General features: G+C 30.6%; 2 protein-coding genes across 2 annotated transcripts in view; one reads left to right on the top strand and one right to left on the bottom strand.

The window, feature by feature from the left end:
- Nucleotides 1–6,958, bottom strand: part of LOC113395457 (proton-coupled amino acid transporter-like protein CG1139) — a 225,368-nt gene extending 218,410 nt beyond the window's left edge. Inside the window, exon 1 of the mRNA XM_064217564.1 lies at nucleotides 6,952–6,958. The gene's annotated coding sequence lies outside the window, so the exon portion shown is untranslated. The remainder of the gene's footprint in view (nucleotides 1–6,951) is intronic.
- The window catches only part of LOC113397205 (proton-coupled amino acid transporter-like protein pathetic), a 66,738-nt gene that overhangs the window by 50,228 nt on the left and 1,858 nt on the right, over nucleotides 1–14,652 (top strand). Inside the window, exons 2-6 of the mRNA XM_026635439.2 lie at nucleotides 4,989–5,055; nucleotides 8,387–8,503; nucleotides 11,364–11,514; nucleotides 12,158–12,279; nucleotides 13,153–13,237. Coding sequence (XP_026491224.2) covers nucleotides 5,003–5,055; nucleotides 8,387–8,503; nucleotides 11,364–11,514; nucleotides 12,158–12,279; nucleotides 13,153–13,237 — 528 coding nt within the window. The 5' untranslated portion in view covers nucleotides 4,989–5,002. The remainder of the gene's footprint in view (nucleotides 1–4,988; nucleotides 5,056–8,386; nucleotides 8,504–11,363; nucleotides 11,515–12,157; nucleotides 12,280–13,152; nucleotides 13,238–14,652) is intronic.

Raw genomic sequence — 14,652 nt, 5'->3', positions numbered from 1 at the left:
TAATTGTAAAATTAATATGAGTCGTATATGAAAACGTATATTTTAGCAAGATATTTACAGATATTTCTACAATTCTTTCAACGTCTAATTTTGGTAGCTTGTGGGCCATTTTTTACGGATTCTATGTAAAAAATTATGTCAGTTATTGTGTGTTACAATATAAAGTATTTTTGCTTAGATTTAATACCAGGTTCCATAAGCTATCTTATTTTTCTAGCGGCTTACTTATATAAGACCTCGGATCCCTAAATATAAACCCCGATCGGCTCAAAAAAAAATGTTTTTCTTCGTCAGATAAACATCACCTGATGTCATTAGAACTATACAAATACCAAATCCGAGAAACACAATCTCACTAATTTCACTAATTTTGCGACGTAGACGCTCACAAACATTTTTTTTTTTTGGAAACAGGAAATATTAACTTTGAATGAATTTTACCCAGAGGAAGACAGGACGCATAGCTAATATAATATATGTACATATCCGTTTTTTTCTTTTTTTGTTACAATTTCACGCTGATATGAAGTATAAATAATTGGTATAAAATTAATAATTGTTTCAAAGCGGAGCAGAATTAATAGCTTTTCGTATTTAATTAAATTATAACATTACTACATTATAATTAAAGGATAAATTATAAGTTACGTTTATAACCGTTATAAAAGGTAAGTTTCAATATTCGCAATTTTTATTATAGACATTATAGCTTGAAAGAAAATTATACTTCTATTTAATTACATTGAAACGACGTTTATTGTTATTTTTGTAATAGAACATAATTTTGTTTTGTAATGGTTTTTAATTTTTTTCAGTCAAATATAAAATTAAAATTAGATAAGAGAGAATCTTGAGAGGTCTTGAGAAAAATTATAAATTAACAAAATGTTTTACTAATGTTTAGGAACCATTTATTTAATCTTGTTGGCATATCATGAGGCCATATCATAAACCCTGGCTTATAAAAAATATCATCGTATAGTTTTCCGATCGAAATCAGAAGCAATTTCTCTCAATAATACAAGCATTATTTATGAAAATTAACATGTATGTTAAACTGCTTAAATTTAAAACTGCGAAGATGTCGAATCAAAAAGATATCGATGATTTTTTTATTTAAATATTAAGGCGGCAAGTGGTCACCACCGTCCATAGACACAAGCGCTGAAAGCAATATTTTCCATGGCGTACAACGCCGACTAACCCACCTTTGTAACTAGGAAGTTATATATGTTGTTTTTGCCTATAATTAAGTTCCACACAAGACGACAATAGTGTTGTTTAGCGGTAGAACATATGATGGATAGGCGGTAGGGTACCAGTACACTTTTAATAAGAAGTACCTACCCTACCAGCAAGTTACAGATAAGATGCTATTATGTAATTACATAGAAAGAATTATCAGGTTCGATTTACTAGGGTTTATTTACTAGGGTGCTAGCTATAAAATGGTTCGTTTCTGTTAATAAAATTACAAAGTACAACGTCGAAAAGTTCGAAAGCGTAATTGGTAAAATTTTCCCTTCCATTTTTGAACACTCGAACAATCTGTGACCGTGCATCTGTAGAAGCGAACCGGTTCTGAATCAAAAAGTGATTTTACGAGTTCTTTCGGAACCTTCGCCAAATGAGCAAGCCGTCTGTCATCCATATAATTATGTACTTTGTATAAATTTCTTACTAGATGTGCTATTGGAATTTATCGTATATTTTTAATATTTTTTACGAAAATATTTAATGTTAATGATTATGGTAAATTTTGTTTCTCGAGGTATTTATTACATTTTTAATCACATTTAGTAAATTAACATTTTGTTTTCAAGTCAATATCAAAATGTTTAATATAGAATTTACACAAACAAAATTTGTGGTAGCTGCACTTAATAAAGTAAACGAAAAAAAATATTCAGACTGAAGACGAAACAACGAAAGACACACAGTGGAATTTTTTGTAGTTATTTATAATTTAGGTACAGTAAAGTGATAATATGATATAGACATTTAACACTATTTTATTTAACTAAAAATTTTATTATTAAGGACAATAACTTTATACGAAATAGAAAAAAAATGTAAGACTTAGTTTTTTTTTTCGAATATAATAATATTGAATTATTATATAGACTACGCGTCTCTTCCATTGTAATATTCGTTCTGAGATTGTATCGACTTAGTAATACCGACAACACTGCTCAACTCGCACTAGAAGTGTCAGATATTTTTATTACTTTATATTATTTTAATCTTTATACAATTCAAATTTTTCAATATATAACTTAAGCCAAAGCCAGATAATAAAGCTCTACGTTACTCTACCAAAAATCCATTGAAGTAGATTTCTATGGAATCAATACTTTTTGAGAGGTTAACCGTGGCAATAAAAATACAATAAATTATTTGACTCTAAATAGTTACTACTCCAAAAAAGTAGCTTTCCGTCCTATATTAAAAACTATTTAAACCTCGGACAAAATCACGGTACTTGTGTAAACTAAGATTTAGAAAATAAAATAAAGAATTAAGTTACATTCAGCAATTTTATATCAATGTATTGTAAAAACTGCAATCCATTCATAATCGAACTGATCGCGATCAAAACATTGTTATCGAGTCTCTGAAACGCATTAATTTGACATCTATGGTCAATAGATTAAAGCTTGTTTTCCTATGACCGTAATATGAATAAGCACAATAATTTCACAATCATTTTATGTTAAACTAGTTTTTGTAAGAAGATATGCATCAGTCTGTTAGTCTCTTTAGTATCGTGTGTGTCACCGATTTTCCTAATAATTAATTCAACAATTTCGACTTTTTATAAACGCAACAAAGCAATGGCAAGTATTTTAATAAAATATCGTACGGTTTGTGCACCTTAATTGCGTATGAAATTATAGAATACTAACTACCCGTCGCGACGTACAATGTATATTTTAACGTGAAATACATATTTTATTATTATAATGCCTCGACAACAGATATTAGATGAGAATGCAAATAATGCGGTCGCATCGGGCCTATTCATGGGGGCCTGAACGATCTATAAATCGTTCTTTTTTTAAATTATTTATGACGACGTCGATACTTAAAAGATACAAAGAAAAAGAGTTCATTCTTCAATTTTATGTCTCGGGGCTCATCTCCGAATCTAACCAATATCAAAAGTTTATTTTACCGAGAAGAGCCGTCGAGAAACTCAGTAGTTACTATTTTTGGTGATCTTGAGATTAACGCGTGCAAACAAACGAACTCTTCAGCTTTATATGTTAGTAGGGCTATCATTATAATTGCGTCATTTTATAGGCACCGCATGACGCGTGTAATAAATATATAGCTATAAAATATGCTCACGCCTTCTCGAGTTATTCTTCATACTAATATCATGAAGAGGTAAGTTTTGTTTGGTTATACGTAAAAACTACTAATCCGATTGAAAACTAAAATGAAACTAGGCGGATATATTTGATTTGTATATATTTTCAGATATAATCGTAGCTCATTCGACTATAGTTTTCAAACTTTTCGGTTCGCCGAAACTTTTTCCGATTGCGGAAACGTGAAAACTGTGCATACAAGATTTGTAAATCTCTAAAATTCATAAGAAAAGATCAGTGGTATTATTCATTTATCTTTTTGGTGGTAGAAAAGGTGATCAGTGGGTGCAGTGGGTGGTATCTACGGATACGGGTATGCACAAAGCCCTACATCGTTAATGTGACAACAACCAAGAAACATCTTGTGCCTATAGTTTCCCTTTCTTTCTGCGTCTAAATCTTTTGCCATCATTTTGGTATGTGCATTCGTATTTTTGAGCAGTAGTGTACACCTGAGTATTCACACACATTTGTGGACAATAATATGTTCTGCACAGTTAGTACTCTCCCTGCTCAATGGTCGAAATCCGCTTGGAGCAAATCATATTTTGTGACAAAATGTTTTTGTCAATTTTATACTCAATCGATAAGAATCATTTTGGGCAAAATATTTATAATACTAGGCTTGTCTTCTCTTCCTCCAAAGCTAAGTACTTGAATAAAGTAAATTTTTTCAATTTTTTTGTTAACCGTGATAATTGAATTTTAAAGTAAGGTAAGTAAGTAACTGGCTGATTAGTCATATAAAGTAGATTAGTAGTTCTTTAATTACTTTTGAAATTCCACTCATCACAATTAAGGCAATTTTCTTATTTAAGTATTGCTAAAATGACAATGGTATTACTTTAATGTATCTTTTTAAAAGTTGTATGTAACAGCCCGTAAATTTCCCATTGGTCATCTATGGTCTCATCTCCTTGTAAGAAGTTATGGACCACAATTCATGCCGATCCCCGAAAAGTAGCTTCCTAGGGATTGTAAGATTATACAGATTTCCTTATTATGAATTTCTTCTCCGCTCTACACTATGATCAAGTGGTATCTCTATTTAAAACTGACATTCAGGTGAGATCTATCTCTTCTACCCACTGAGCCTTCTCGGTTGCTTATTGTTTTTCTGGTGAATTATTGATTAAATTTTAAAGTATTCTTTGAGTTGTCAATCAATGTCCAAACGTTAAATGTTGCTAGATTAATATCTCTTAAACATTTTTTTTTATTTAAAAATGTTTATATTAAAATTATGTTCTTCAGTCGCCATTGATTATCATTATGAAATCGATTGGGATAATACTCGTTATTTTATAATGTATTTTTAAATAAATCAATAAAATTTGTACACCTTAAAGCGTTCTTGTTTTTTTTTTTTAATATTTCAAATATGTAAACAGCAGCCTGTTGGACCGTTTTAACCGACATCACCTTTTGTTTTATTTTGCTCGACATTTCTGCGGAGTTATACTTGGCCCGGTCAATAGCTGACTAATAACAGTAACATATTTTTATAAAATCAATACAATTTATTAACTAATTTTTTTGTTGTAAAATCTTTTTTTTATAATAAATAAATAAAAAATATATATATATCATACTATTTACATTTCTTTGTTACAGATCAAACCACAAAAATGGGTCAAGACGAGAAGAAAGGGACGATCGTTCTGGACAATTTCAATTCGACGTAAGTAATTTTCATAAAACTATAAAATGAAAGTATATATTTTTAATCGTAATAATATTTAACGTACCCACGGTTTATTCAAAATCGGATTCGAATTTTAAAATTATTATCATTTAAACTTCGAATAAAAATATATAAACAAATACGTTCTTAGTCGATCTATTGTTGGAACATATAACAAAATATTACTTTCAAAGAAGTCTTACTTGCAAAAATGATATCCGCCCATACATAAAATTACGTCACTGAAACAGCAGCGTTAAAGATTTTTTTATAATCTACTGTTATATTCTCTTTTAGTTATTTCTTCAACCGTCTTTAATATAAGGGCATAGACATTTGATTTAGTTGTGTGTAATGTAATTTAATTGTAATTTTGTAAAAGCTTATAATGGTTTATCAGACTGTACGGTGTTATTGTCGTCTATTCTTCCGATTTATTTTGTAAATTAATAAAAAAAAAAAAACAACATAAAACAAATAAGGCCTTGCACGAATTTCCATTTACTTGCCGTTTTGCGAATCATGATCCGTAAAATGTTAAGTCTTTTTATTTGATATTATACTGACTAATGCATTTACAATACAAAAGAAAAACAACTGCTCGTTTTAGTTCAATAATACATATATTTTTTTAATTACGTTTTATACGAAAGCAACGCAGAATCATGCCAAACATTGCAACCTTTCATTTTATGTTTCTCCCGTATTATTTACAGTGAATTAGAAGAATTACACGATTTACTAAATTCAAGACGTTCTTCGAACATGTCCATAGCTTTCTCGTCGTTAAAAGAGTTATTGTTAAACAATAATTCTAAGCTTATGGATCCGTTAAGTCTTGAGTTTCAAAACCGGTTTGTTAATTTGAACGACATATTATTCATCACTGTTCAATTTATTGTGTTGGATTTGAGCACGTGTTTTGCAATTTAGAGTGATTTTGTATCCATCCACCAACCCTCATTGGAGCTGCGTGGTGGATTAGGCTCCAAACGTCAAAATGAAGAAGAGGCTTTTGCCCAGCAGTTGGATGTTAACAAGCTGTTACTTCACTTTTTATATACAGATATATCTTATGCGTGTTATATATGTATAGACGCTCTTTATATTTAACAGCTTTAATATTGAACACGTTTTTTTATATAATTAAAAGTAAAAATCTGAAATAGGCTACAATAAATATATATAATTATATGTTAATAATTTTATTCATATTTATATTAAAAATACATGATTAATCTTTGTATTAATATTATATATAAAAATGAAATTTCATATCGAAACAAGAATTTGAGTTTTAATTTAGTGATTAATTAAAAGAAAAAAAATATTCCATACAAATATAAAAAAAATGAAAAACATCTCGCATACTAGATACAAATATACAATAAATAATAATTATAACACAAAATACAGACTCGATAATGTTACAATACGTAAAAGCCTCATTGCTATGCCTGATTATAAATATAAATAAATAATCGTGATAGTGCAAATAATTTATTGTTTCTATGTATATTAATATTATAAATAGGTAAAGTTTGTTTGTTTGTATGTGTAATCTACGAAACCATGGGATCAACCCATTTTAGAAATGTTTTCACTGGTAGAAAGCAACATTATTCCTGAAATCTATGGGGTATATAATGTATATACCATAATATTTTCTTTTTCAATATTGCACCCGTGCGAAGGCAGAGCGGGTCGGGCGGTCTAGTAGTTAAATAAGTCAATACTAATGAATCAAAGCGAAACTGTAAATTTTTAACACATGACCTAACTGTCCGTTTGCTATTTCGACGAAAATCTACTTTATCAATTTTGACGCCATTTAATTGGATATGTACAGTTCAATCCTGGAAAAGAACTTTTGAAATATAGAATATAGGAGTATCGAATAAATTTTTGATGAAAGGTTTTTAGTAGACGAAATCTTTGTTGACGTTAGTTTTATATAAAATATATTAATATTGTAATTGATTTAACAAGATTTACACTTTAAGTTACCGCCTGTGTTGGGGTACGTTTTAGATAATATGTCCTTCTTTGTCCCCCTGACAGCGTAAGTTCAATATTTCACGATGACCGATTGACTAATAAAACACGCAAGCGGAATATAAGAACTCACTTCACTTGAAATATATATATATATTTTTTAAATAGGTAGGCGGACTGCCAAATGAGCAACCTGATGGTGATTGGTTACCACTGACGTACCTTAGACACGCTTAGACATTGGTGATATAAATATTAATGCCCTGCAAAACTTAGGAAAAAATATTTTACGTCCCTCGTGCCTGTAGTTAAACTGGCTCAGTGACCCTTCAACCGGAACACAGCAATACAAAATCTCATAGTTGATCTATTGTTGCAACATAAAAATATTCAATTTCTTTCAAAGTAATAGCAATACTAATGGGTTTTACCTACCCAGACGGTTTTGCACAGAGCAAGTTAATTTTAAAGCAAACAATGTTACGTGTATCGGTTCACCATTGCACACTTTTATATGTTAAATATTCATATATCATCTATTATACATATTTAGTACCACAACAGATGCCCTACAAATTATTCTAAATATCTATTATATAACTGCTTAATATATAAAGTGCACCTTTATGGGATGGAAAATGCATATACCCATAAAGCTTCAAGTATAAATCAAAACAATGCACTCAGTGTTACATGGTCTGCAAGTCATTTCATAATTGTGAATGAAAACAGTGGAAGGATTCGTACTTGTTGGTAACTCTTTTTTAAATATTATCTCTCAATCCCAAACTGGCAACTGCGCAGGTATTATCCAGTAGTCTGATAAGGCTATCCTACGTGATTGAAGAGATTTCAAGTAGAGCTAATTAACTCTTTTCCGAGGCATAAAATTCAGCATTTCCTAATTTTGGACGAAAAAATACTAAATTACATGAATTTAAATTTGGATATGGATTTTTATTTTTTAGTTGAAGTTAGCGTATTTATAAAATAAAATTTACACAATTAAATTGCTGTTCTTTATTAATATTTTCTGTATTTTGACGACCTCCGTGATCGATTAGTGTGTACACCGGTTTTCATGGGTACACCACTACGAGGTCCCGGGTTCGATTCCCGGCCGAGTCGATGTAGAAAAAGTTCATTAGTTTTCTATGTTGTCTTGGGTCTGGGTGTTTGTGGTACCGTCGTTACTTCTGATTTTCCATAACACAAGCGCTTTAGCTACTTACATTGGGATCAGAGTAATGTATGTGATGTTGTCCAATATTTATTTATTAAAATATATAAAATATGGATATTCCCATCTATAATATTTATTCATAATTTGCAGGACTAATCTAACAACGAACCCAGGTTTTCAATCAACATTAAGTTTAGGTTCCAAGGAAGTCATCAATGAAAAGGCGTACAATCCCTTCGAACATCGGAAAGTGGAACATCCTAATTCGTAAGTAAAATAAAACACTCAAAATACTCTAAAAGTAGATTAAAATTAGCAAACTTAGCTTCTTTGTAATTTGTTTGTGGAGGTGCTCCATGTTTTTTGGGTACACTGATGTATTCAACAGCATTCTATTTGAAATAAAGTCACCGATATGTTGACCATAAAAAAAACAATACTTTAGACTGTAAATATCGCACCGCTGTGCTAAGGCCATCTTTCCCTTTGCGGAGAAGATTTAAACCTTAATCCATCAATACTTCAATGCGTGTCGGTGGATGCATATGTTTCAGAATTTTATAGAAATAAGACACGCACAGGTTACCTAACGATGTTTTCCTTCATCACTGAGCACGAGATGAATTATAAAAACAGTCACAGGCACAGCCGAGATGGCCCAGTGAAAATTCCTCTATTCAAAATTTCATCAAAATCCGTTTAGCCATTTTTTTCTGATTGACTCACAAACATCTTTATGTATATAAAATTAGTTAGGATTATAGATAATACTTACAAAAATGTATCCGTTCCGTAAGATTCGTCATGAATCGATAAAAGGAACTCAACGCGATGCTCCTTAAGATAAGGTTAAGAACATAATCTTTATCGGAACTTGAGTAAAAGGAATTAGTAGACTCCAGATCAGATCACGAAAAAGGTTTTCTGTGGAAATAACTATAAGTATTTCCTGAAATTACTTATATCAAAGATATTTTGAAATCGTGCAGACGCTAGAATAAGTTATTGATACCGATGTTTTAAATACTTAATATACGTACATAATTTATAGATTAAATACTTTATGACATCAGTAATAAGATTTCATTAGGTACTTAATATTTAATTTTATACATTATTTATGTAACTCATTATGATATAGCTTATCTAGTTCGCCAATGTGAACTATACATAATATCAATGAAGTGTCGTACCTCCGAGCATATAGTTTATTTTGTAATCAACGTAAAAAAGGAAGTTATTGTCTGAAAATATCATAATACAAAGCAAATACAGTTTTCCTATTGAAGAGTCGATGCAACGTATGGCTACATAAAGTCAACGCCAATTATTAAAACAAATCCATGTTAATTTTGACTGACGAAATGTTAATCCGCTTTCAATTTTTAATCCCAGAAATCAAAATCTAGGTAAAATAAAAATCCTCAAGTAGGCTTACGAGCACTTTGGAATAACAAATTTTACAAAGGTGAATTAAAAGTAAAGTAAAAAAGAATTTATTAGTTAGTCGTATAAGTTTTTAATATGAATAAATAAACACTTATTTGAAAATAATAGAAAGTATATTTTTTTATAAGATAACGTTGAATTTATTTTATAGTAATAGGTGATTTAACATAAAATTGTATACTGACTGCCTCGTTGGTTTAGTGGCTCTTTATGACTAGAATATATATATACTATAATGTCCTGCGTAGTTCGCTGGTCTCCCTTGAGATTAACCGCCTTGAATGAAATCGGTCAAGACAACTTCATCGTATAGTACACTAGTTCTCGTTATCGTTAGGAGTTGGTTGTCAAACGTTAGATACAAAAAAGTGGCTTATACCCTTAGCTCGCTTTATACAAAATTTCATCTAATTCGGTTCAGTGTTTTGGCCGTGAAAGCGTAACAGACGAACAATCAGACAGAGTTATTTTCGCATTTATAATATAAATATAGATTAATTATTGAATCCTCTTAAAACGTAACACGAGTTATTAATACGTTCTGTAATCCAATTCCTAAAATTACTCTATACTGCATACTTCTATGTCAAGGGTTACTCGTTTGAGAAGGCACGAGGCTGATTTGTATAATTATTCTACGGTCCAAAGCGTTTAAAGTCGCATAGCTTAGAAAGGGATATTATATTATTAACATAATTAAATCATTAAAACGTAACTGAAATTTACTGTGTAACTATAGGGTATATTTTATTTTAAAACGAATGTCTTTGAAAATAATTATTAATTTTTATTACATTCAAATTTGTATTGCAAATATTACAACCAGCAGGGCTCGATGACTTTAAAATTGCATTTGTCAAGAGTTGTTGATTATTTTTAATGTTTCTGAATGTTTCTCAAGACCTGTATATATTCTATGTATCTGTTATACAGTAAGCCTTATTCTATATCTTACTAGCTACGGACGAGTAGAATGAATGAGCTATATGCAACCTTTAGATTGAAAAACAAATAACAAATTTCTTGTTTAATTCTGTCCAGGAGAGTTGATATTCTCGGTTTTCTCTACTATGTGTATGTATTATACATATTACCCTTCTTGAATTTCTCTGTTTATTTATGACCCCATTATAATCCGTTAATTTATGGAAATTCGAGCGAAAGAGGGTGTAACTTTTTATGAGATTTACCCGTACAAAGTCGGGACGGATAGCTAATATAATAGTATCAACCTTCCTTTTATGGAGAAGGGTAGAAGCATATTCCACCACGTTGCTCCAATGCGGCTTGGATGATTCACGTGTGACAGAATTTCGTTGAAATTAATAATAAACGAGATTAATAATAAACAAAAATTAAGCACTTGAAAATTCAGTGATGCTTGCCTGGGTTAGTACCAGCAATCATCGGTTAAGATGTACGCGTTCTAACCACTGGGCCATCTCGGCTCTTGGACTAATTACCCATCCAAATTAGTTACTATAAAAATTATATCAATATTGCACCAACACGTGTTGAAGATTTTCGTCCAACACATGCAAGGTTTCTTTCTCGTGAAGCACGAAATTAATTATAAATACCTTCTCGAAATTAATTATAAATTAATTATAGATCCTTTTTATAAACTAATAAAATAGATACTTACGTCTTAATATTATTATTATGCTTTTTATTTCAGGACAATTGGTTCTCTAGTTCATTTACTTAAGTCCTCGCTTGGCTCCGGCATCCTGGCTATGCCCGCTGCCTTCAAGAATGCAGGGTTAGCAATAGGAGCACTTGGAACAATTATTATCGGCTTCATTTGTACGCATTGCGTTTATGTACTGGTTAGTGTTATTACCCCCCTTTTCTTTATTTATATGATTTAAATTAATATCGACATCTCACATACCTAGGTAACATTGGCACATATGTTTGAAAATCTTAAAATGATATTGTAAACTGAGGAACGATTTTGAACGATGAGCAAACTTATATCATATTCCAATCGAACAAGAAATAACCTATTCCACGCAATTTACTTATAGCACAACTATGTTATGCGCTGGTGATACTTCTTGATTGATATGCTTTTCTTTAATAATATTTTTATTTTACTTCCAATGTTCCGAAAACAGCGTTGTCGACATTCAAAACGCCAAGTTTTGTCAATTCGAAGTCAAATGTTGTTGATTTGACTTAAGTTGTCTTGTAATTGGAAAAGACTATACATAAAATTTTAAAAAATTAAAGTTAAGTTTTTTTAATTTAACTGAAACTAACTTCGATAGATTATAATCTACCATATATATAATAGTTGAACAATATGACACGGTTACACAGTTTTCAATCTCTCAAGATAGATTATAACGTTAACGTGTAACGGTATTTACAATTCTACTGTGACATATATAAAAACAAATTAAATAAAGATTTTTTACCAATAAACTCAAAAAACGATATTAAAAAAAAAACATGTACACATTACAGGTAAAAACATCACAGGAAGTTTGCGTGGAAGCGAAAAAACCGTCAATGGGATTCGCTGAAACTTGCGGAGCGGCCTTTGAGTTTGGGCCGAAAAGATTGCGACCTTGGGCTAATTTTGCCAGGTACAAAATCACACTTAATTTGAATAATACTCAGATTATAAGTGCTGTCACTTTAACCAATTATATCAATCATTTTCTTACTACTAAAAAGACACGTAATTTTACAACGATAATTTGTATTCGCTTTTATTGCTTCACTATAATGTTCAGCGCGCTCCATCTGCCTTTTGTTTTATAATCTGGATAGTAAAATAATTTAATACGAATAAAATTGTGTAACTGATAAAATAGACGGGGAAAGATTTATTATTAATAATTAAATTTTAGAAATTATTTTCCTTAAGGCAATCGTCTTATTTTAACGAGCGGTTCTTAATTGGATTACAAATTTAATTAACTGTCTTAAAGTTAAGATCTAAGTCTGATTTTTGAAGCCTTGACAGTTGAATGATAAACGAGCGGTGAAGGAATGTGAATATCGAAGGAATGGTTAGACAATCTCTGCTTTTCTCATCCCCATTCCCTACACAGATAAACAGAAAATAACAGAAAAATAGCTATACATTTCTCCACGGGCAAACTTGCCACCTGATGATACGTGTTATGTGTGGTATAACCATCCATAGAAATTAGCGTTGTAAGAAATATTAACCAATGTATACATCACAACGATTATGCGCCACCAAGATTGGGAGCTATGATGCTATATTCCTTGTGCCTATAGTTACACTGCCTCAATCACCCTTTCAAACCAGTACACAACATTACTAAGTATTGCTTTTTGCACAATTTATTTTTTCAAATTTCGAATACCTATTATACAAGTATTAGTAATGCCGTAAAAATGACGGAATACCTGTATTGTACTGTTATTGTATTGTGCCTGAAACAAAAAAAACACCACTATCTGTTTTTTTTTATTTTTAATTCCAGGACTTTTATCGATTACACGCTCACTTGCACTTACTTGGCCGCATTGTGCGTGTATGTCGTGTTCATTGCAGAGAACTTTAAAGAGGTAATATTTCCTTAACATAAACAATATTCTTATCTTAATCTTCAAATAATATTCTTTTGTTGATGATATAATTTGTGAAAATATTTCATATAAGTTATTCAATCTGAATGCAAGGTCATTCAAGGCAACATTCTTTTGATTTTGTCCCTGACCGCAAAATTGGTGATGTACCAAAAGTATAACTTCTTAATCCAAATAAGGTATTTAAATCATAAAGATTATTTTTTGAATAGTAACCCTGAACTTTGATTAAAATTCACGTTGCGCCATGCATCACGAATAAAAATGAGATGTTGACATTAAAAATGGTGAGGCTGGTGTGAGTCGTGTCTGATGCTAAATAAAAAGTAACAGTAGGTTATTCCACTCCTGGGCTAAAACCTCCTCTCCCTTTAAGGAGAAGGTTTTTGAACTGATTCAACTAGACGGCGCGGTTCGGTGGAAACGGTGGTGGTGGAAATTAGATACACGCTACACGGTATTTTCCTTCACCGCCGAGCACCCAATAAATTATAAACACAAATTTTATTTTCATCACATCATTTGTTTTTATCAAAATCGAAATAAAAAATAACCAAAAATGATTCCTATATTTTACTAAATAAATCTATATTATAGTATAAAATCTTTCAAGATAGTATTGTTTACCGCAAACCGCATATGAAACACATGTATATTAAAGTCAAAACAACCTGCAATTTGTGGCGACGGTAAATGAAGACAAACCGAAATCAATTTATTAAATCAATAACAGTAAATATTTATTCATATTCAAGTTAATAACAATAGTCATATAATCCGTTTGGTTAACAATCAAATGATTGAGTCATTTATGATCAATAGAAATGTCGAAGCCATTATTTTTATTGAATATTTTCCTTCATCGTTTCATACCGTCGCCTCCCCGTGATTTGAATTTACAATTTGATGAAATTCGTAGATCAATAAAATATATTTTCTTTTGAATAAATATTTCTAACGCTCAATAACCAAATATTGTTTTATTTAGTGGACTTATTGTATGAGAAAAATACTAAAACTACCTGACAGGAGTAGAGCTTAATTCTTCTATTGAAATATATGATCCAAGAAATATTTTTAAATGTTAATTGAGTTTTAATTTCTTTAATATAAAAATCATTATACCAAACTAATTCAGACGATATTCGACCAGCACGCGCAGCCAATCTAACGAAATACCATCGTTCGTTTCACATTTATCATTAGCATTATCATTTTTCATATTCAACCAATTCAAATAGGTATTTTACCAATAATAACTATTGAATTAATACAACTGATACACAATATTTTGACAGACAGCCTACAACATGAGGGTCTAGCTTAATAAAATTAAATATAAATCGTGATATTACTTAGTAATAATAATATGCATATACATGCAAATCAATAAC

The sequence above is a fragment of the Vanessa tameamea genome, chromosome 3 (assembly GCF_037043105.1).
Source record: "Vanessa tameamea isolate UH-Manoa-2023 chromosome 3, ilVanTame1 primary haplotype, whole genome shotgun sequence".
Classification (NCBI taxonomy): domain Eukaryota; kingdom Metazoa; phylum Arthropoda; class Insecta; order Lepidoptera; family Nymphalidae; genus Vanessa; species Vanessa tameamea.
This window is presented reverse-complemented; position numbering and strand designations above follow the sequence as displayed.